The 24,861-nt window shown below is 39.3% G+C and overlaps 1 protein-coding gene across 4 annotated transcripts in view; it reads left to right on the top strand.

Annotated features, from left to right (window-relative positions):
* Positions 1–24,547, top strand: part of vti1a (vesicle transport through interaction with t-SNAREs 1A) — a 164,845-nt gene extending 140,298 nt beyond the window's left edge. For 2 of the 4 annotated variants that reach the window (XM_012882350.3, XM_012882354.3), the window contains one exon: positions 23,809–24,547. In XM_012882350.3, the coding sequence (XP_012737804.2) occupies positions 23,809–23,902 (94 nt within the window). In that variant the 3' untranslated portion in view covers positions 23,903–24,547. The remainder of the gene's footprint in view (positions 1–23,808) is intronic. The other 2 variants (XM_021308521.2, XM_012882355.3) reach the window with 1 other exon arrangement.
* The last annotated feature ends 314 nt before the right edge of the window (positions 24,548–24,861 follow it).

The raw sequence follows: 24,861 nt of genomic DNA, 5'->3' as shown, positions 1-24,861 counted from the left end.
CAGTGGGAAAGTAGCATTAATTTCAAACCGGCTGATTACCAATCAGGGCAGGTCAAGCGTAAAATTGTCTGTTTCTGGTCACCAGCTGAGTTCTCGACGCCTCTCGAAATCAGACTTGAATTCGGTGAATTCTCTGTTCTCTCATCTGTTTGAGTCCAGTCTTGACGCCATGCTGGTGTTAGACTGGCCCTTTAAGGCAAAGGTCTTGTTATCAGGTAACTTTGAAGGAAGTCTAGAAAGGACAAGAGTCTAGAAGAAGCGACAATTACCATGGGATAGCCTTAAATTCTATTTTTTCCATTTCAAGCTTTTTTGACACTACAAGTACAGATCAGGTACAGTTGCTTCTCGCTGACTCGGCTCCCCTAAATCTCCCCATCAAGCTCAGAGAAACACGTAGATACTGTGAAGAGTGTTGTTTGTGTTTGGGCCCAAACATGAGATTTCAGGTTTCCTGAGTGAATCAGTGTGACAGTGATTAAGTGAAGTGCACTACATGTGTGTATAAACTTTTAAAGGGAGATGGACTTCTGATTTATACACATTCACTAAACTGCTGACATTACTGCCAGAAAAGCAGGTAAACAGCAGAGAGGTCTAATGTTTTCACTGCAAAGAAATCTGTCCTAAATAATGCTAAAAACTAAAACCTTCCGATGTCAACACTCTCATACCTATTTTCATTTCCTCTCCTTACTTTTCCTTCCATCTTTCTGTCAGTGTCAGGGTGAGGGGCATGCTCCAGGCTGTTGCAGGTTTAGCAGATTCTGTGGAGTGCAGGAATAATTTGAGATGTGCTCTGTTTCATCATCCTCTGCTGTCAGAAGTTTGTTTCTGAAGCAGGAGCCTGAACATTTGCTTCCTTGGATGATGTGTCACAAGTGGCACTTTGTTGTGCACTTGTATTTGTCTTTGGCAGGTTTTACACAGTAAATATGAACAGCGATACAGTGAGCAAAGTCTTGTTTATGTTCTCAGAACTTGTTTTATTGCGTTTGATTTTGTTTTTGTTTTTTGGCGGGGAAATCTCCTTGTTATATAATACCCCTATAATGAAATCCCTCTCATCATTTAATTTATTGCTAATACACTGTTAATATATGGACATGTACAACTCTCTTTATACTTATTGGCACCCCTAGTAAAGATGAGACTAGAGGCTTTAATTGACTTAATCTTTTAATGCTTTAATGTTCTCACACAGTTTATTTGATTTGAAAAATCATCATCTTCACACGTGAAGAAATTGTTACTAGATTAAACTTTTCCATATCTACATTTGGAGCAATATTTAAAATGTTTAAAAGAACCAACTGGGACGAAGAAGTCTGGATTAGTTTCCAAATTAATTTTGTTTCAGTGCACAATGAGGAGGACGATAGGGAGCATAAAATACTTTCCAAAGGTGACAACTTGAGAACTGGAACAAAAATTTATCTTGGGTTTCCCAAGCCTCCATAGTAACTATTAGATGGTTAATATATGAGCTGTTGCTTTAGTTCAGCAGGTTTGCCAGAAAAAATAATTTCAAACACATCAACATCAAGTGAGTTTGGCATCAAACAAATGAGGAATATTTGGCAAAGCAATTGTTCCCTAATGGGGAGTAAGGTGACCAGTATGTGATCTTGTTGACCTGGTCTTCCAAAGACCCGAGAAACCTTGTTGGAGTGCAAAGTGTCCTCCGGCCTTTAAAATACCAGGGCGCAAGTAAAAGAGAAAGTTAAGTCAAAGTGAGGTTTTAACCTTGAAGGCAATCAGTAAATTTTCCAGGAACCCACATATTTGCAATTTATCCCATGTTGTACCTGTATAGTTCAGAGGGGAACCTGTGGAAGTGGATTTGAAACGGTAAAAAAAACGTTTTTATAGTGCCGGTGTGAGGAAAGGCGTAAGTGAATAAACTGATAAACAACCAGCAGCCTTTTCCAGATTGAGTCCCTCTGGCTGCGGGCCAGACAGGTACTACCTCCGGCATAGTTTTGGAAAGGGCCACAGCAAGCAAAGGCTGCCTCAGAAGTCAGACAGTCTGCACATTTCTGCTGCTGATGGCATACCAGGGGCGCCATTTTCCTCCTTGAGACAGACAAGCCAGAGGATCTGATTGGCCTTCCGCCAATACGCGCTCACAAAGGCTCCTTTGACAGCAGGTCAGCCGGTTAACCAAGCAGTAGGCAGAGGGAGACAGCTGTGGAAAAAAAAAAAAGAAACGCTTCTGTACTTTCACTGCGTGATTAAAGAGTTCCACAGATTTTAGAAGGTGCATCATATTCTTGTCAAAAATGTAAAAGCAAACATGTACATTAGTGGCCCCGCAAACTCTGCTGGCCACACATCCCGAGACATCGGTCTGAGGGAGTGCAAACATGACCCATACTTGTACGTTTTCAGTCTGGCCTTACATCTTTGTTGGCCGGTGTAGACTTCTAGGCTGCCAAAAGAATACCATAAGTATGTAAAATAAACATCTCCCTGGTCTGTCAAAAATCTTTAATATTTTCCTCCGTCCTCCTGATACAGTTCCAGCATCTGTGATGGAGGTCAAAGTTTTATTCTGTTACAATAGTCCTCTGTAGATTTACAATAACAATATGTTGTAATTTAACAATGCTAGTATAGGTATAATTTACATGACACAAAACGCATAGCTTAAGCCAGAATCAAGCACAAGTAATTTAGTCTGCTTTTTTAACAAAGAATAAAAATGCGCAATGATTAGTTCATCCCTGTTATAATATTGATGCAGCCTCGCATCATTGTATTTTTTTTATCATAAAGCTGTGTAGGTGCTGACACGGTGCCGTTAAATAGCTGTTGATGTCCTCCTGTCGGCTCCCGCGCTCATTATCTCTCCAGTCCAGACCTTGCTTCCCCGCTTTCTCCTGCCGCACATCTCCTCCCCTGCGAATCGGCCGCTTTGCATACGACTGATGTTTAAATGCTGCATTGTTAACTGACGTGGGGCAGCCCTTTGCTGACCCGGGAGGTATTTGCTCGTTTGATCATGGGGCAGCAGTTTTAATGTATCGAAGCAGCTCCGCTCCGTAAAGCCCCTGGTATATAGGAAAGAGACAGTGGGGCAAAGCGAGATGAGGGATCCATTGGTTGTAGGCCTGGAAGTGTAGAAAGAAGGTGATTATAAGAATATCTGTTGGTCAGCAAGGCCAGAGGGGAGGGTGCTGACCCTGCATTTCCACTTATGCAGCTATGGTGGGTGTTGGTATTTCAGGGGGTTGTTGTGGAAGAGATGGAGAATAAGACTCTGCTGATGAGCAGATTAAATATTTCCATCATTGTCTGTGTGCAAGGTTTTTATTTGTACAGATCTTTTGAGTATTTGCACAGTTATTTGTTCCGTGTTTTGTTCTGATTGCTTATAGTTTTTTGCAGCTACAAAGCATAGCTGAAAGAAATTCAGCAAATTCTTGTCTTACTGAATGACATGCTTTACCTTTTAATATTCAGCTGGTACAAATTTCAGACGTATAGGTCGGGCTTTGAGGTTATCATAAAGACGGTATGGAACGTCACTGAAAACCTTGGTGTCGATGTAAAGTTCCCATTTACATTTTCGTCTCTGAATAGGGTAATCCCCGTTCACCAGCTGACAGTCTACCAAAAAAGTGTTGGGAATGAGAAAAGGCAAGGAAACGGTGTACAAATATGCGTTTACACCCAGGGACCTAGGTTTGCACTAAAGGTAACCAAACCCTGGCCCCTTAAAAAAGAAATATCGAACCCACCTTTATTGCCTTTTCTCACCCTTTTTCTCTCTTTCTCCTTTCCCGTTTGTTTTGTTTTGTTTTGTTTTTTTGTAGACACTCTCTTGGACTAGCAGTGACCATAGATATCATGGGGGGGAAAAAAAACCCTGCAAGAAAACCGGCTTCGCTCAACTAGATCATTAATATTTGATGGATAGGTCCCCCGTGAATTTCCCATAGCATTCCATACTGAGCTTATGATGTGCAGAAGACTGCAGAGAGATTATTTGACTTGAAGCACAGCTCTCAGTCTGGTCCAGGAACATGGAAATCACATGGATCGTTGGACAACAAGCAAAATATTTTAACAACTGTGTCCAGTTTTTGTTCTTTTGTGTGATCGGTGTCAATGTTGTGCATTTACACTCCTAAGGAACTAGTTCTAAGTTCAGAAAAAAAGCATTTAAAACTGTCTCGATTTGAGTGCATTGTTACTAGTTTTTTTTTCCGTCTTACATTTCATCTGGGACATGCACATGATAAAGTAATGTGATACCTGTGTCCTCATGGGTCCTGGTCATTGTAGTTTTGTATCGCAATTAGCAGGTATACAAACAACTCTAAATAAATGTACAATAAAAATCCAAATATACGCTAGATTTGGGCATTTCTATAACAATTTAACTCCATATTTCCCCTCAAATATTAAACTATAAAGAACAATAGATGAGCAATGGTTGAAGTCCATGGTTACAAAATCAGTTTTTATATGAATGGATGAAAATGGCAATGCAGGAGAATCCTGTGTAACGTTGCATGTGTAATTTTATGTCTAAATGTATGTGCATCTATTTGCTTAATACTCGTGTTTTAGGGTTCATATTCACTCTATTTTAATCAGGGCCACATATAATGACAGGGGAACACGCAATGTGCTGAAACATTAGTTGGAATTGTGATTACTGTGTGACTTGTGACATGTACAGTATGCAAAGTTTGCATTAACTGCTAGCACACATGTCAGAAGAAAACTTCTCAAATACCTGAATTTATTAGAAAACATCTGACAGATTAATTAACTCAGCTCAACAGTTTTTTTGGTTTATTTTTAATTTTTTTTAAGTTGATTAGAGTGTTTAGGAACTTTTAATTTGTAATCCACAACTTTGTATTTCCCTTGGCTATAGAAAACCGGTCAACATGGTTCTTTTTAAATACTCTTAAACATGGGAAAGACATGAGAACATAACGTTACTGTCCTGCATGTGTATTGATTAATCTCATAAACCAGGAAGAAGCTGCCTGTCTTAACCAGCCTATATCCACAGTCCGAATAGTAAATAAAACATTTTAAAACAGCTTCAACTTAGACAATCATGGCTGGACAAGGACCTCACCCCCATTTACAAGGAGGAGGATGGTATGGGAGTTTAAAAAAATGATAATTTCAAGCCTTACTGATGCAGATCAGTTACAAGTAGTCACCAAGTTTCCCTAGACACTTATTTCAAGGCCTTTGCGCACATTTTAACGGTGGTGTCAATAACTGAGGAAAGACCATGTCTGCACCGTAAGTCTACCAGTACTTAGTTCATAGGCTGGTCAGAGAGAAAAAGATTTCCTGTTAGTGGAAGCATGGAAACAGGACCGCGTTAACAGCCTGATCACATAGCACTTTTACATCAGACAACCAGGTCCTGAAACATTCAGTTTTTTCCCCCATGAAGCAATGAAGCCTTGTTCTAAAAGTCTTGCAGTAAAAAAAACTCCATCGGTTTAGGTTAAAAAGTTCAGAGTCCTCTTAAACTGTTAACGGCACTCGTGAAGGAGATCATTTAAACCCGTCTGTGCACAGCACTGCTTGCAGTTGTGTCATTAGGTACTCTTGAGACTGTTGTCTCAAAAGGCATACCTTTAAATTTGTGCATGACTAATAATGTTAACTTGCACCAAATAAACTCCCTCCTTCCGTATATTTGAGTCGAGCTCTTTGCATCCTCATGAGATATCAAAAGTAAATCTTGCAAATATGATTCGCCTCTTTTATTTCCAAATGTCCCAAAGCAACCCAGATGCCCCTTGACTTTTGAACCGTGGTTCACAGGAAAAGCAGAGGTGAAGCAGCAATCTACATCTCTCATGGCGCTTCACGCCTACGCTGTAGCTGAGATGGAAAGATAGCACGCCACATGAGTTTACTTCTAAAACAAAGAGGGAAAAAAAAATAATCTTTGTCGATAAACTCTGGCTGTCATCATCAGCCCCTTTAAGTTTTCTTCGTTCTATTCCCCCCGTCATTTCCCTTTTTTTCTTTCTTTTTTTTTTTTTTTTTGCTTCTTCACTTTGTGGTTCTTTTTTATTTTTATTTATTTATTTAGTTTCAGCAGAAGATTGACCCTGCAAGGATGCAAGCCCTGATTAGCAGGGCTTCAGAGCTCAGAGTCTATTGATCGGGCCTCCAGAGCACTAAGCAAATGTAGCTGGAGAAACTAGTCGATATTGCTATTACTGCAACAATCCCCGTCACACTGGTGGCTTCCCCCGCACGCTCACAATTACCACTTTTCCGGGATTGAGGAAAAAGGCAAGATCTGGTTGTGTTGCAGATTGTTATGTCATTTAAACTTGCTTTTGCACACTTCCTTTGGGATTTGTGTCCTCCCATCACCCTCCACCTGTAACCTACATCTGTTTTGGAAATGGAACATTTTACAAAATTAGATAAACATAAAAGATGTTCCCACTCTCCCAAGTTCATTCTAATCCACCCCCTAACCTCCATAACTGGTGTCTTACAGCTCTTGGGTCTTTCTCAGCTCAGAGACGGAGACTAGGGAAGCTTGTCTGCAAATTTAATGGAACAGCATGGATTATTTAGGCTGACTAAAGTCTCCCTTGTAGTGTCAAATAGGGGATTGTAGAATGACATTACACCCCTACATCTTCTTCCTCTACTGCTCTCCTAAAATCAGCTCCTACTTGCTGGATGAAGTGATCTGCGGTTGCAGAGTTTACATTATTAATATTTGTTCTGTGTCATTTCTGCCTGAGCTGTGAGACATTTTCCACCAAATCATCCCAATGAACTGGCAAACATGCTTTTTCTGTATAGTTTGACACTACCATTGGTTTCAATCATTACAAATCATAGGGCTGGACTCTCATTCATAAGTTCTAGGGTCACCTGTTGCATCAAATATGGGCTTAAACAGTCCGTATAGGCACTGTACTGACATGCTAATAGGACCTTTTGGGATACAATTAGAAAGTCTGAAAAGTCATGCACAAAAGCCATGTGGATGCTAGTAAACCTGCAATTCTTGTAGGATTTGTTTGAAATAATGAACAAAACCATAAAAATTGTTTAAACTTTACTAGAAACCTCCTAAAGAAAGTTCAATCTAGTTTAAAGTAATAGTTCAAATTGCTTTGTCAGATGTCCTTGTATGCCTTTCAAGCAGAAGAAGATGAAGTACAGAAGGAACTTTAGGCGACCCCAAAAGAATTGTCTGAAAACTTGGAGAAGCAAAAATCGCAGCAGAAATTACTTAAAGTAGAAAAAAAATCCAAGTATGAGGAAAAGTAGAAACTGAAAATCTTAGATGCGAAGGAGCAGGTTACATTCAGATGAACGTGGAAACTTTTGTTTTAGTATTGGATAAAACTGCTGAACCTCAAAGAATCCCTTAAAACAACGTTCATTTTCATTATTCTGATGTGGTTGATGGTCTGAAAAATATGCAGATTAAGTTTGGGTGTTAAAGCATTTTCATAGCAACAAGTTGAGGCTCATTTTTGTACTTCTTGGGAAACCTGCTATACTTTTTATATTAGTGTTTGAATTTCCTTGTTTTCAACATGTATAGCTCAAATCCCTTAGATTGTGAGTGAGATGGGAAACGTGGTCCTTAAACTTTATCCCTAAATTGTTGAGGTAATGTTAAAGGCTTTGCAGTGGGATTGAATTGTTTGCATAATTTTTTTTTGAGCAGGTGATCTCATTAGCTTTAGGCAGTTTTTGCTCAAAATTGTCAGGAAGTTTTAACTGATTTTATAGGAAGTAGGATTAAGCTTGATTAAAAGCTTGTGATGTTTATACTTGTTGGAATTTGTTGTGTATATAAACGTATAATGTTTGAAAAAGTTTGAAAGTAATAGTTAAAGTTGTAGGTGCCATTTTCTAAAAGGGTTAAACATTTTGATAAATACATTTTTCGTTTTAATTGTAGAAATTAGCAGAAACATTAAGATGGTTAAAACTTACATAAATCGGTTCAAACTCATTATTTCAAACTTGCATGAATTTGGTCAGACTCACTGGGATCAGTTCAAATTCCCAAGAATCAGTTCAGGTGTACAGGAATTAATCCAGACAGAAATTAATCTGTTCAAATTCACAGCCACTGCTCCAAATTTGCATTAATTTATTCAGATTCATAGGAATCAGTCAGAACCTACAAGATTCAACCCTCACAAATCTGCTGCCTCTTTCTTTTCCACACGTCCTGATCTGTTTAGATTTGTGAATCGATGAAATTGCAAGAAAAAGTTAAATAAGTATATAAATGCTAAGAATTGTCTGGAAAGCGCATCAGCAGTGGATGAATCTTATTACTGTGAATGCTTTATGAGATTCAGACAAGTAAACCATTGAAGTCACAGCTTTATTTTAAAATTAAAGACGACCCAAGGATACAAATAGTAGCTTAAGTTGAAGAATTGTTTTCCTTTATTCACTTTTTTTTTTAAATTATTGTGAATGATTACAACACACCTAATTAGAAAGCCTGAATAATATTTAATACACTATTATTCTCAAATAGTAGCGTCACCTCAAGGATATTTTTCTCATGGACTGCTTTCTCAGAAACAAAGAGTTGCAATGAGAAGTCCTGCTAAAGAAAAGACTATAGTAGTAGATTCAATGTTCAATAATCCAGTGGACGGCATGAAAAAAGTTTACGTCTTTATGTAAACTTTATCATGTTTACTTAAAGATGTAAAGCTGTGGGTCTGTCAGTATAGGACTTTGTGCGTTTGTTTCAAAGAACCCGTTTGTGTGGGTGTGTGTACTTGAGTTTGTGTGTGCCGGTGGGCAATAAAACATCATTGTATGTTCAGAGAGGCATGACGCTAAAACCACACGGGACTTGAAGCAAATATTTAGATTTTCTAAAAGCAAACAAGCTGCATGCGGAAGATCTTTGTTACTTGCTAATAAAAGAGACAGAAACAAACATAAATACTTATGTCCTCATCTTTCTCATGGAATCTTATATAGACAAGATTTGTTGTGCCCAAAGAGTTTAGGCCATTTATCGGAAGCTGAGCTTTTTTGTTTTTCTTTCTGGGAACTGGGTTTCAGGCACTTCAAGAGTAGAAGCTGTCGCTAAAAGTCCCCATACAAGGACTTTGGTTTAAGAAAGAGAATACTTCCGGAGTAAACCAGCACTATAAGCCTAAAAGCGAAAATGAGCTAAAAGTTTTATCAACTGGTTTAAAGAAGTTTAAAACAACAGAGCTGGTTTTAGGTGTCAGAGCACGGATTAGCATTATTTGCCTGTAAAAACCACAGCAGCCAAGGAAAAGCAACTTTGACAGGTTATCCTGAAAAAAGTTAAAAGTTTCACGTGAGGCGCACCTCATGTATGTACGTTAATGACATCTCAGCACTGAACAAACACCAAGAATTTATGGAAGTCGTAGGTTTTTGGGGGCCTGCAGCTGTATTGGGTAATGTTTTATTTTCTTCCACCTTTTTTCACTGTGGCCAGAAATCGGATCTGCATCTGGCCCCCCGGCCCTCGCGGAACGTATACAAGAGGGATCTAGGTCTTTTTTTCTTTTTCTTTTTTGTTTCTTTTCTTTTCTGTTTTTTTTTTTTTTTTTTTACAGGGAAATCTTAGCAGAAAGTCGACGTGGTGCAAAACGTCAGGGTATATCTGTTCCACACAGTCAATTTATATTTAAAATTCAAACATGCTTTCAGATTTATTTCAGGGCACTAGATAAAAATGGATTCGGCGCTCATGAGTCATATTATGTTCAGAAATAGTTTTTAAGTTATTTAAAAAATGAAACACAAAAAAATAAATGCAATACTTTTGAGCTTTTTCAGACTCTCAGAGGAACATATCTTTATTGCATTTGGTCTAACAAAAAAGTTAGCTTGTTCATATAAGTAATAGATTTATCCATTATTTCCATTCAACATGAATTTAAGGGGCCATTAATGTTCAGAAAGGAACAACACCCTCATATAATTTGGCTTAGCTAAACGTCTATGTTTTCAACACAACAATATTATCCAGTGAAATTTAGAGATCCACCAGTTTATCGGCCAGAGAGCGTATCTGCCTTTTTGTTTTACCCCCTTGATTGACTTTTTTCTGTAGAAAAATCTGGACTTTTATTGTTCATTACAAATGTATCAAAACAAAGACCTTCCACTCTTTTATGCCTGTAAACACATCAACCAGCCGCCTTTACTTTGATGCAGATTTTTTAAGTTCAAGAAAAATACAGCTTTGGGACATAGACCTTGATGTAAAACTTGCAAAAGTCTTGCAATGCCTTCATATTTTGTTGGATTCAAAACCGCCACCTCAGTTAAGAAACATGCCACAGAATCTTCTTTTTTTTTAGTCTTAAAGCAAAAACTGGAATTGGTCAAAATTGGAAATGGTAAATCAGACCGGCAAGACTATCACAAATCTGCATCAGCCAGGAGACGCCTGATTGGTGCATTTATAATGAAAATACATGCAGTAGTAACACATTCTTACTGAGCATCTTACCAGCTGGATAATGAAGCTGTCTTGCTCAAAATAAAGACTAGTTTCTCCCTTAAATCCTATCCATGTTTGAGAGTGCTGTATGCAGAAAGGCCATTATGGCCTGCCTTCAGAAAATCACAGTACAAATCTACTTAACAATACCTGCTGTTATTGTATTACAGACTAAACAGGGAAAAATGGAAAAGGAAAATAAAATCAGAGAAGGTCAGCAAAGAAGAGGCTTCCTGTTGAAGCAACAGAAAATAAGCAGGTGTGAGTGTGTGTGGGGGGGACATAAAGATGCTCCAACTGTGATCCAATAGAAAAAAAGTCGGTGAAGGTTTGGGAAGGTTACCTGTAATGGGACTGATCTGTATGTGTTTGGAGCTTTAAAAGCCACCAGTGCTGATACCAGAAGTAGGAAAAGTTGCAGCAGCAAGACAAAAAAAAACTGCTGGCGGCAAGAAAAGTTCTTGTAAACTCCAGAAACAGTTGCAACATATTCCTTTTCTGTCTTTCACCTAATATCCGTTCCTTGAAACCACCTCTTTTTTTGTAAATTCTTTATTTCATCTTTCTGATACTCTTGCACACACATTCCTGACCCCCACTCTAAATTTACACCTTCCTTCTGCTAACTTTCTTCTTCTGCCCCCATTCCCTTCCTCCTTGCACTACTTTTCCAGCAGACTACTGGATCCCAGTCTGGGCTTGTACTGCTGCTGCTGGCCATGGTTGTTAGCAGCCAAATAAAAAATGGATGAACTGCTAACGCTCTGGTGCTATTTTCCTGCCTTTAGTTTTGAAGGAAGAGGAGGAAAGTGGGAGACTGGCAAGGAAAGAATCAGGGCATCTCTTTCTAATTAAAACCTCTCCAGTTAAACCAGCTTTATTGGTCGTTATATGTTTTTATCAGAAATATTAGTGGAGTTTTTTCAGAAAATCTTGTCAAAAATTATCATGATCCATCAGTTGTTTATTTGTCTAATATTTTACAATTCAATTTTGTGTACAGTAACACTTGCTTTTATTTATTTATTGTTCAAATAACCTCTTTGAGTTAGTGGTAGCTTTATTTCTCTTCGGGGGAAATCAAACAGTAAAAACAAAGAAATCCAAACCAGACAGTTTTCGGCTCGATTGATCCTGACAAATACTAAATAGAAAATAAATATTAATCACTGAATGTACCAAACCTAAACACTACCAGGCTGCAGTAAAAGTATTGCTCTACGGTACGGATTTTTGCTATTTTTAGTGTCTGTGATGTGAAAAAAAACCAAAACGTTTTAAACTGTTTAAAAGGCAACTGTACTTCCCAAGAGAGAGTAAGACTTTTAGCAGATAACGGTAAGGTTGAAGAAGTGCAGTGAAGTTTTTCTGTTTTGTCCTTTTGATATTTCACCTTCTGTTAGGGACTTTAAGTTAAACAAAAACCCTGGAAATGTTCTTTTTTTCATTTATTATATAATGGCGAACTTGAAGTATTATCACTTGTAATTTTGTACCAACGCACTCCCATATAGAACTAAAATATATATGTTTTCTTTTCTTTGCTTTTCACGGGTGCTGCCTTCTTGGCATCCAAATGACGTGCCAATTGTACCAGGCCCTGGATTACGAACATGCAACAGATCCAAGGCAATAGATCTAAACATGCCAGAATGCCAGGCATACGGTTGGGAAAATATTCCACATGTATGCAAAGGGAAGTCCTTTTTTCAAAATTCCCGACCCATCAGTATAACAAGTGTTTCTGAACAGGATTACCAACTATAGCTTTAAGATAAGTAGCTGTACCACTTATAAGCAAAGGGATTCAGCAAAATATTTAGTTTATTCATTTGTAAAATATGGGACTTTTCAAAATCCTTCTTATACTGCCATATTTTTAATACTTTTTCTCAAAAAATATATATTTGAATATCCTTCACTGCTGCATTGCCCTGTACAATAAGAGCTAATAGTCTGTATCTTTACTGTACAGTTGCTATATAAGTGTTGGTGTGGGCAAGCTCTTAAACGTTGTTTTTCTTTGGGGAATTACATGGTGTTGGGGTCTTCTTTAAATAATTACAGTAAACATCGTCCAATTAAAGACCTACTTTAACGCTGTGCATGCGTTTGTGTGTGTGTGTGTGTGAGTGCGTGTGTGAGTGCAGATGTTTGAAAAATATCACCATTTATCTTTAACACCCCCTTGGGGCCAGTAGGCTGAGTATACATGGTGGGATCAGATCGCTCTTACAAACAGGTCAAGTCATTATCTCGGCTCTGCAGAATGAACTTGATCCAACTCTTCTGAACGCTTCGGCTTGGCTGTTTCTCGTTACGTTCACTTCGCCGATCGTAGGCCCATATCAACCCTTTGTTTCATCATATTTCAGTGTGTGTGTGTGTGTGTGTGTGTGTGAGAGAGAGAGAGAGAGAGAGAGAGTGTGGAAGCCTCAGACAAAAGGAGTCGGTGTGTGAATATTAGGGAGCACATGTGCTTCTGCAATGAAACATTTATTTGAATTAGTTTCGTTTTAACAAGTTGGGGCGTTACTAAGACTTACCCCCACCAGTGCTCCACCTCTGTGTCCATCACTCAAACCATTTGTGAACACATTGATCCTTGCCTCCTTTTCCCATTTCTCCCCTCCTCCTCCTCCTCCTCATCTTCCTCCTCCTCCTCCTCCTTTCCCGTGCTGTATATTCCCAGGGTTTGCGAGGAGGAGAGCCAGAATGGCTCAGACAGCCATTGATTTTTATTTTATTGGTCTACTTGTGGAAAGAGGACGGATAAGGGAGGGCCTAAGAGATGCAACTCTGCTGCTAAGTTTGCTCCTAGTGAAGTGTGTGTGTGTGTGTGTGTGTGTTTGAAGGTGGGTTGGGCCTCTCTGCTTATGTCTGTTTCACCACCATTGTTTTTGTTTTGGAATAGGGGAGGGGGGGTTATCTACCCGTCTGAAAATCGTGTGTGTGTGTGTGTGTTTGTGTGCATGTCCAGCCGCCTCAGAGAGCCATCAAAAGCTGCCTGTACAAGTGTACTGTGTGCCCACCTTTGTGTGTTTTCCGTGTGTGTCATTTAAGGAGCTGGGGAATCTGGGGTGCTGATGGAGCTGGCACCAGGGACTTGGACCCAAACACACACACACACACACACACACACACAGCTGAGGTGTATCCCGGTGCTCATTAAAGCTGGTAATAAGGCTGTGCTGCTGAAATAGGAGGGAAAAAACAGGCAGAGGGTGGGAGGGAGGAAGGGAGGGAGGGAGGAAGAGGATGAGAACGGAGAAAAGGGGAGGGAAAAAAAGGAAGATTTTAAATTTTAATAACACTGGTACGATTTTGTAAATCTTTCCTGACAGAAAAGTCCTCATTATTTTCATCTGTCTCTGAGGAGCCTCTCCTCCAGCTTTGCCTCCTCGGGTAAACGGACCTTTCTCTCTTTCTCTCTCTCTTTTTTTTTTCCCCCGATCTTCAGTTCTATGTTTCACCCCTCGCTTTCCACCTCTCTGTTTCACCCCTTCGCTCTTTCTTGTTTTTTTCCATTTCCAGCTTCTTTATTGTCCATTTCTTTGCTTTTCCTTCTTCTGCAGTAGCGCCGATCATTTCCGCTCTCTGTGTCCGTCTCTCTTGCATTACCTCTGTGGACGTGCGCATTTCGATCCAGCGAGGTGTTACCTCTGTGGTTACCTGCAAAGGAGCAATGTCTGGAGCCAATAGGATAGCCAGCACTCTGTACCCCTATTGACCGACACGTTACATTCACATACACCTTTTACTCTAGAAGCCAGAAGTTTGTTGGAAAGCCATCAACATTATATGCAGTCGTATTAAATAAATTAAAATAGTATTGAAAAGTTAATTTGCTAGTAACTCAATTCATTAAGGGGAGCATCTCTTTCTTTGTATATATATATATATATATATATATATATATATATATATATATATATATATATATATATATATATATATATATATATATGTGTATATATATGTATTAGGGCTGGGCAAGTTAACGCGTTAATTTCACGTTAACTCATTAGACTATTAACGGCGATATTTTCTTTAATGCGCATTAACGCATGTTGCTCACATGCTTTTATTTTGTGAAGGTCTGTTGCTGCGGTGTAGGGGTTTGAATCAGAACAGTAGGTGGCGATAATGCGCCAATAACCTCGCTGTCAGCCCAGCCTCGGATTCAGTGGAAGAAAGGTGCTGGCCGGAAAAAAACAAAGCCGACATGCGGAAGGCGGTGTTTTCCCGCAGGAATTTGCTTAGGCGAGGTGGTGAGTTGGCGAACGGAACAAGTTTTGTGCGGAGCGGAGCGGGGGGGGTCTGCTTAGACGGCGTCGGTGAAGTCGCTTCTCGTTTCAAAGTATCCATGTGTTTTTGCCTGTTTTTCCCTGCCATTCACTATATGCACGCGAGAAAGCAACAACCAAAAAACGCGCGTTAACGTCAAATAAACGCAAGCATATCGAGTTAGCAAGCATTTCAGTTTAAAGTTCTTCCAGCATGGAATATGACAGAAACAAGTTAGTTGTAACCACTGCCAAGTTAAACTTTGGTATTGAACATAAAATGGTAATGCTGCTCCCTGCTGTTAACTCAGAAATTGCCTGTTTTTGGTAGATTTTTTCCCCATAAAGAGAATTCCCTGTCAGTGGCAATAAGCTTTAATTTATTATTATTGCTATTTTTTGTTTTACATGTTTAAGTTGAGCTTTACACTAAATATGTGTTACTGATAAGTGCTACAAATGTTACAACACTTTTGTTCATATGGCAGCAGAACATTAAAATAAAAGTGCTCTTTACACTACTTTTGAATTCATTCTTGGAGTTTGTAAATACAATGCGATTAATCGCGATTAATCAGGCAAATTATGCGATTAATCGCGATTAAAAATTTTAATCGTTGCCCAGCCCTAATATATATATATATATATATATATATATATAGCTTAAAAATAACGAGAATACTAAAATAACACTTCCTAGATCTGATTGAATGAGATACTCTTATTAAATACTTTGTTCTTTACATAGTTGAATGTGCCGACAACAAAATATAACAAAAATATCAATGGAAATCAAATGTATTAACCCATGGAGGTCTGGATTTGGAGCTACACTCAAAATGAAAGTGGAGAAACACACTACAGGCAGATACAACTTTGATGTAATGTCCTTTAAAACAAGTCAAAATGAGGCTCAGTAGCGTGTGTGGCCTCCATGTGCCTGTATGACCTCCTTACAACGCCTGGCCATGCTCCTGATGCGGTGGTGGATGGTCTCCTGAGGGATCCCCTCCCAGATCTGGACTTACGCATCCACCTACTTCTGGACAGTCTGTGTTGCAACGTGGAGTTGGTGGATGTAGCGAGACATGATTCCCCAATCAGTTGGATTAAGGTCTGGGGAACAGGCGGGTCAGTCTATAGCATCAATACCTTCTTCTTGCAGGAACTGCTGACACAGTCCAGCCACATGAGGTCTAGCATTGTCTTGCATTAGGAGGAACCCAGGGCCAACTGCACCAGCAGATGGTCTCACAATGGGTCTGAGGATCTCATCCCTGTACCTAACGGCAGTCAGACGACCTCTGGCGAGATAGTGGAGGGCTGTGCGGCCCCCCAAAGAAATGCCACCCCATACCATTACTGACCTGATGCTGGAAGATGTTGCAGGCAGCAGAACGTTCTCCACGGCGTCTCCAGACTCTGTCATGTCTGTCACATATGCTCAGTTTGAACCTGCTTTCATCTGTGAGGAACAAAGGGCGTTAGTGGTGAATTTGCCAGTCTTGGTGTTCTCTGGCAAATGCCAAACATCCTGCACGGTGTCGGGCTGTAAGCATAACCCCCACCTGTGGACGTCAGGCCCTCATGCCACCCTCATGGAGTCTGTTTCTGATCATCTGAGCAGACATGTGCACATTGGTGGCCTGCTGGAGGTCATGTTGCTCCTCCTGTTCCTCCTTGCACAAAGGCGGATGTAACGGTCCGATGCAGGGTTGTTGCCCTCCTACGGCCTCCTCCACGTCTCCTGGTAGCGCCTCCATCCTCTGGACGCTACGCTGACAGACACAGCAAACCTTCTTGGCACAGCTGGTATTGATGCGCCATCCTGGATGAGCTGCACTACCTGAGCCACTGGTGCGGGTTGTAGACTCCGTCTCATGCTACCATTAGAGTGAAATCACCAGCAGCATTCAAAAGTGACTAAAACATCAGCCAGAAAGCAGAGGAACTGAGAAGTGGTCTTTGGTCACCACCTGCAGAACCACTACTTTAGGGGGGGAGGGGGTCTTGCTGATTGCCGATAGTTTGCACCCGTTGTCTATTCCATTTGCAAAACAGCAGGTGAAATTGTCAGTGTTTTGCTTCTTAAGTGGACAGTTTGAGTTCACAGAAGTGTGATTGACCTGGAGTTACATTGTGTTTAAGTGTTCCCTTCATTTATATATATATATATATATATATATATATATATATATATATATATATATATATATATATATATATATATATATATATGCCATCTGACCAAAGTCCTGCCATTTTACAGAATGAATGGAATAAATGAAAACATTAGAACAAAAAAATACTGATTATAATAGAATGCTTAAAAAGTTAAATAACATACATATTAAAGTAGCAACATGAACATGAAGTAAATCAAGATGAAAGGATCCCCTTATACAGGGTCAAAAGCCAAAGAGAGCAGGTGGATCTTAAGAGCAAGTTTGAAAGTGGCAGAAAGGATCCTGAGGAAGGAAGGGTATTCCTGAGATGGCATCATCATGGTTGCTTTTGTATGCTGTAGTTAAAAGCATCAAATGGTTAAAAACAATGTTAAGAAATACCATTTTAAAAATGAAATATCCAATATATATTTCTGAAGGGGTAAATTGAAACACTTTTGTATGCTTAAAATGGCAAGATCATGGAGTAGCATGATGACTTTTTTTCTATGAAATCTATTCAATGTTTGAAACCAATCTAGCAGAATATATATATTTTTTGAGACACTGATCAATTAATGGCCTTTTTATTTTCTAGTTAATTATATATCCTCACAGAAAAACAAAAAATCAGTCCATTTACCTTTATTCATGTATTTTGAAACATTTGGTTAAGTGTGATCAAAACTGCCCGTGCACCTGAAACCTTAAATATGTGAACATTAAAGTGTAACCGTTCCAGATTACTTTTTCTAGTTATGCAAACTTAAAATAAGACACCCATTAAAGTCTTATGTTTAAATGGCCAATAACTAAATATCAAACACCACAACAAAGGCTCTTATCCTAGAACAGCCCGTTTTAATTGCATGAAACTGCTGTAAGTTAAGCCACTAAATGCATGCTTTACTGTTATCACCACTCTGATCTGAAGAACGTGTTTTGGAAGCTAAATAACGCATTAAGTGGCAGGTTGTGATTTGTATTTTTTTTTTTTTATTAAATAGCAACTTGTCAGTGGCTTGGCATCATTGTGAGGATCCCGAGTAGATGTGGGTCAGTATGCACATCTGCAGCCTTTTGTATGTGCCCTCTTTGCATCAGTCACACATCCTCAATCCCGCGTCTCATCCACCCACCCACCCCCACACCCCCCCACACAGACACACACTCCTCACCCGCTGCCTTTATGTCAAGTGTCAAAACTGGAGGATGGATCCGGTTTGATAAGTCCTGTTCTGTCTGGCCACGTGTCAGGACGGGATCAACCATACAGGGGAGGATAGCTGTGTTCACTTCCCCTACCTCCTCGTTTTTGTCCAATTCTCCCCTTTTCTTTTTTTTTCTTTTTTTTTTTTATTTGATGCCTTTTTAGGGAGGCTTTAAAGGGGACGTTTATCTGTTTGCCGAGCAGGTTTCATTTTAGTCGCTTCTGCTGCCTGAGAAAATTTAACAAAACTCCAAATAACTTTTGGGTTCAGAGCATGAATCTCAGCACTTACAGGTGACAGTGATTCTAATGTATACAGACTCATTTCCCCTCAAAGGTATAACAGCGGGGGGAGTGATATTTTCCTCGCCTTATTACCTGTGTGGCAGTTTTTACTACATCATAATACCAGTAAAATAAAACTGGACTGCGTTATCCGTTATTAAATCCACAAAACTGCTGCTTACGCCTGTGTTATTCTATATACGCCTTAGGTCCTCTTGTCGCTTTGTCTTTCCGTTTTGGGTTGTTTCAGCCGTTAGCCAAGAGATGTTTGAGACTTTTACCGCTTTAATTCTGTTTAGGATTAATTAGGTTGAGGGGTTTAAATATCCCCCGTGTGCACGTGGTCCTCTGAAGGCCCTGAAACACGCGTTTAAGGTCAGTTTGTTACGCTGGATTGGTGTTAGCGGTGTGTGCCAGCATGGTTGTTTGTCCTGATTTACTCTGTGTTGCTCATGTGATCAACTGGGAACTTCTCAGAACTGAAAAAAAAAAAATTAAAAAAATAAAAAATAAATAAATATATATATATATATATATATATATATATATATATATATATATATATATATATATATATATATATATATATATATATATATATATATCTTCTTAAGCAATAGAAGTAAATGTGATTTCCAGTCAAATCATGTGACCCATCACATTTCACTACAAAATAAACATTTTGTCTAAAGCGCACTGAGAGAGCGTAAACATAAATGTAATCATCTGAAAGACTTGTCACCATTTCTAGAGTTGGATCTTCAAAATACATCCTAATGAGCAATAAGCTAAAAGCATATCTTTTGTGATGTGCAGCGCAGACAGGAGCAGGAAAACATAGAAAAGTGGAAGGCCTAACTACAATATTACATAGATATAGACCATATAGACCATAGACATATACCAAATGATAGGTGGTTCTGCAGATGGATCCTTCTTAAAACCGATTAAATCCGAGTCACCCGTTCTCTATTTAGATATTTTGAAGTTCGTCTCAGTTTTCCGCTGTAAGTTTTAGGTGTTTAAAGATGGGGATCGAGGTTGCACTTTTACCTTTCCTCAGTGGGGAAAGCTTTAATTGCTAATGTTTACTGGCTTTTTTTTTTTGCCTTGTATCTGTAAACAGATGTTCCTCCTCTGCACAGAGACCCCCGAGTAGGAATGCGCAGTTATGGGTATTTTTTTTTAATATGCCCCTGGGACAAAAATAAATAAATAAATAAATAAGTAAACTCCGGCCCTATCATATTCAGTGCAGCTTTGAACACTCCATTTTTTTGAAGTTATTCTGTTTTTGTCTTGTGTTTTTGCTGCCAAATAAGACTCTAATAAATGCTGCTTTATTAGTGCTCTGCCTCCTCATCAGAATGGGCAAAACTGACTTCCTGTACATTTTTTTTTTTTTTTTTTTTTTAGTCACCCTCCTTTTTTCTTTCTCCTGCCGAAGAATTAACAAACACCACAAAGCAGGCTGGCTTCTCCCAAAGCATTCACACACACACACACATATATAAGTACAAGACACGCGCTCCTCTGGGTATTTGGCTTGGATAAATAATCATTGTAAATAATGAATGTCAATTAATGGGGGGGAGACGTGGCCTTGCTAAGCATGCTCTGATAAGGGCTTCAGTGGGATCTCCTCCCCAGCTGCTTTCAGCCAATCATACCAGCCTCATCTAAACACCAGGGTGGGGTTTGCTCATTACGGCTTCTCAATTACCGGTTTATTTTTCACTGGAACGTAGGAATCATTCGCCGTTTGTTTTTGTGAGTGTGAAAATTATATTAGCTACATTTTTGTTGTTTAGGAAGTGGCTTCATATAAATAGATGGGCAGATTTATAATTTTTTTGTTTGATTTCTGCATTTTTAAAAGGATAAACTGCCTATAAATCCCTGCTAGGCCTCAAACAGCCTTAACGGTGATCACGCTGATGTCCAGAGTGTTGCATATTGGCTTTTTCTTAACAGTTCAAGATGTTTGATTTTTGTTTCCATATATGCATTGATTAGGAGGAAGAGACCTGCCTCTGTGCAGCAGTCTGCTTAAGACATCTTTCCTTTCCCCAGTCTCTGCTTTAAACTAATTGGCTTGCTGAATCTTTTGTGAGTCTGAGCTGGTGGAGTGTAGAAGGCCGCAAGCTCCGACTTGGACTTTAGAGGGTAGCAGGGTGACTGAGCAACCAGCCAGCCAGCCCCTCCTCTCCCCTCCTTGGTGATAAATGGCCAAGACATGGGCTATTCATCTCGTGCTTGGAGAAGTGGACAGTGCCCCCCTGCACGGCCTCTCCCCTATCCCTCCACAAGTCAGCAAATGTGATAATTCTCTCATTTGTCAGAAGCAGTGGAGGGTTAGCAATGTGTTTGTGTGTGTGTGTGTTTGTTTGAACAGGGTTTACAGCACTGTGCTAAAACGCCTGGAAAGACATTGGATTTGCCTGTATTATGCTGCACACCCAGAAACTGGAGTATGGACATTTTCTCTTTTTTTTTTTTTAAGTTTTTCAACTTTTATCCCCGTTCCTTTTTTATTTAAGAGAGAATCTCTGTTTCTGAAAATTAGAAGGTCTTTTATGGTGTTTTAAACTGCATCATTCATCTCCGGTTTACCACATCGCATCTAAAGATGTTACCCACATAGTTTTAGCTTTCGAGTTACGGCCTAAGGAATCCACAAAAAAGTATTCACACCCCGTTTATCCCGTCACAACCATAAAAACAGATAGACCACCAAAAAGTACCCTTTTTTTTCAGACCATAAGCCTTATAAGCCTTATGTACGCGTTGTATGTATATATGAGTGTGAAGTAACGGAAACACGATTCTAAAATCTTTTGCATAAAATAAAAGCTTACCCAGAGCACGATGCTGCCACCACCATGTTTCACCTTTGGGATTATGTGTTCAGAGTGAATTACAGTGTTAGACTTTCACAGAGGCTAGCTTCGTAGATGCATGATGCACATCAACCCGTTATTCTACCTCATTCCTGGAACCACGATCAGATACTTGTATATACATTTATACCTATAGTTAACTGTTTTGCTATTTGTTTTGTTTTTTTCACATGATAGCGTATATTTTCAGATTTTATAATTTTCTACTTATTCCTTTGCTTAGTTTTAATTTTTACTGTGTTGTTTGGTAGCCCGAGATATACAAAATTTCAGTTCCGAATATATAAGTTAAGATAATAAAGACTTTATTGAACTCACAGTGAAGATCAATAACGCAAATAAGATCAGTGAAGGATATGTAATGCATATCTACGTATGTATTACAGAATTGACAATAAAGATGAGTGACTTTGACTAAGGCTACGTTCACAGGGCAGGCGAGTGTGACCCAAATTTGATCTTTTTGCCCATATGTCACCCAGATCTGTCGCTTTTATTCCAGTGTGAACAGCTCAGTTTGGATCTTTTCACCCACCAAAAAAAATCCTATTTGTGACACTTCCATATGTGGTACTAATTGGGATATGTATCGGATATTTTTCAAAGCGTCCTGAGTCAGAACGATCATGTTGCATTTCATTCGCCGTTTACGTCACTGTCCTGGCTCCCACTGCACATCCACAGAGACTTCTCTACAGCAGTATCAGTCACAGCTTGTTAAAAGCTGTTTTTTTTTTTCTTAAGTTGCGTTCACACAAAACACGAATGGCGCCACTTTTTGCGTGCGGTTGCTCATCTGACATGTCGCCATTCACATTTGCAGTGACAGCCATTTCACCGCGGGCGACAAGCCAGAAAAACAGTAGTACACTGAAAAGAGCTTCGTCTCCGCCGCAGTCCTTCACCCCTTTCACAGCCACATCTTGTTCCTGATTGGTTGTTGCGGCGCGACAAGACACAAAAGTTCAGCTTTTTCAACTTCAACCGCTGTCGCTTCGCATCTATCGCAGGTATCATGTCACTCTGGCTTTGCTGTAATCACCAAAATTGCGCCTTTTGCGTCACATCGCTCCTCTGCTGCACCTGTACGAGGGGATATGATGTAAGTCTGTCGCTCAGGCTTCTCTTTTGGTGTGAACGCACATTTACATTTCTTCTCCTTGTTAGGATGTGGTCTTAATATTGTCAGCTCCCATCTCAACAACTTCATATTAAACACAGAGACGTCGGTACCCATGTTTGTCTTTTTTTCTGAACGAAGCGTAATTGAACACTTAGTTGCAATTACGTCCGTTAAGAGTGCGCTGCTATGTGATGCATGTGGGACACTTTGGGGTCTTGTACCGTTCAGACAAAAATCTGATGGCGGTCACATTTAAGTAGTAGTATGTACGACCACGCAAAAGAAAAAAAAATCTGATTTTAGCTAACATATCAGAACTGAGCATCAAGACCCGCAGTGTGAACGTAGCCTGATACTCGTCATCTTGACAAATTCTCCCACCTGAGCCTCGAATCTCTGTAACTCCTCCAGAGTTAACATGGGCTCTTCTCATGTTTTCTTACAAACTCCAGAAGCCTCCAAAAATCTGATATTTTCATGCTGAAATGAAATTATACACAGGTGGATATATTTATTAAGCAAGGCAGTTTGTAATGGACTTTATTTAGTCTCAGAGCAAAGGGGGAAGAATTCAAAGATCGGTTTTGTGCAGCATTTTCCTTTTACTTTAGAGTTACACATTGGGTGTTATCATATTTTTAAAGAAATCATGTTTTACAGTTTGAAAAATGAGCTCATCTAAGTTGGTTCAAATGCCAGAAGAAAAGCAAAGAAGATTTACCATCCTGTCCAATCAGCAAACGTTCTCATAATTTCATTCAGATAATAAACCTCAATGTCTCAAATTCATGCGTGTTTTTCGGTCTTTTCTCCAGTGGTGTTCTGTTCGCCCACAGCCGCCTCAGTTTAGTTAAAATGAGACGACTTTATTGTGCAAAAGACTGAGTTGTTTTATGGTGAATTCCTTCAGTAATTCAGCGATTTTTATTACCTCCAGGAAACTCCTGAGCCACTTTTTCCACTTTACTGTGCAAATAAAGTTTTAGAGCCGGTTTGCAGTTTGCATAAACTACCCTGTCACATTTGTTTATACGTCTTTTGCTCTGTTTTGGAAGTGTGCACGCATTAGCACCGCCTTTTTACAGACACTATACAGGAGTAAACACATCAGATTACATTTTTTACATTTTTCATTGAACGGGAGGCTAATTTTAATGCCCTCATTCCACTGTCCAGAGTAATGAATACCTTGTATTCAGACTTCATGGCAACTATTAAACACAATAATCCTCCAGTTGATTGCTAGTCATTTAATTTCCACGTAAGCATGCGACTGTTTTATGTGTTTCCTGTTCTGCGTTGACACTGTGAAACTGAAGTTAACCTTCGTCGTCTTTCTCTCTGCAGGATCATCCAGAATCGCGTCCTGGTCTTCGTCCTCGGAGCCATCATTCTTCTCACCATCATCTTGGCCATCTATTTAAATCTGCGAAGCCACTGATCTCTGCCGCACAATAACACCCCCCCCCCCCCCTCCCCTCTTCCTCCTTTCCTCTCAAAACAAATATAAACACACACCCATGCGTGATTAATAGCGACAAAAGCGTTGTTCTGCTGTAATTAGGACAAATGGTACCCATGAATCATAGTTTCCTAAGCCTGACAGCGAGCTTTTTTCCATTTGACTTTCCTTTTTTTCTTCTGTATTTGTTTCTTTTCTCTTTTCTTTTGTACTCAGGCTTTTTTTTTTTTTTTTTTGCATTACCATCTCTTGGGACAACAGTGGTGTGAAATGTTTTTTTTTTTCTGATGGGTAAAACTTTTCATGTCATCCTTAATGTACGTTTGCAGCCCAGCTTGTCTTGGAACTTGGAAGCAAATACAAACATGTGCATTTTTGCATTAGTGTTTCCCACGTGTTGTGGACTTGCATCGAAAGACGGAGTTCTGCGCATTTTCAACAGTCGCAGTCATGAGCTAGACGCCGTCAGACTACTACAACAATAGTGAACATGCATACTGTAGTATGTGAGAGCTTCTGCGACTAAATGAGTCAGCTGTTTTCATAAAGCAGCGGACAAGTAGACTCTTTGCACTCCAGCATTACTTCTGCAAAGCCAAAATGATTTTGTTCATACTTTGTAAATTAGCATTTGGATTATTAGGAAGACGGCTGCTTGCATTCAAGAACAAATGTGTAACTATTTTAAGAGAGATTAAGGAAAATAACGGAATCTTTTATGAGATTTTTAAATTAAAATCAACAGAACCCAACCTTGACAAATACATACGTTATAGGTTTTCCTATTAGGTAAATTTTCCCCCCAAAACCAAACATCATAACTCAGTTCTTTGGACTTCTTATTTTTCTTTGTTCGATCTTATAGCTTATATATATATGTATGTAGATGTATGTACTAACAGTCTTTTTGCTTTCATTACAAGTGATTCTGTAACTAT

This window comes from Fundulus heteroclitus, chromosome 10, assembly GCF_011125445.2.
Source record: "Fundulus heteroclitus isolate FHET01 chromosome 10, MU-UCD_Fhet_4.1, whole genome shotgun sequence".
NCBI lineage: Eukaryota > Metazoa > Chordata > Actinopteri > Cyprinodontiformes > Fundulidae > Fundulus > Fundulus heteroclitus.
The sequence above is the reverse complement of the archived record's forward strand: the minus strand, read 5'-3'. Positions and strand labels throughout refer to the sequence as shown.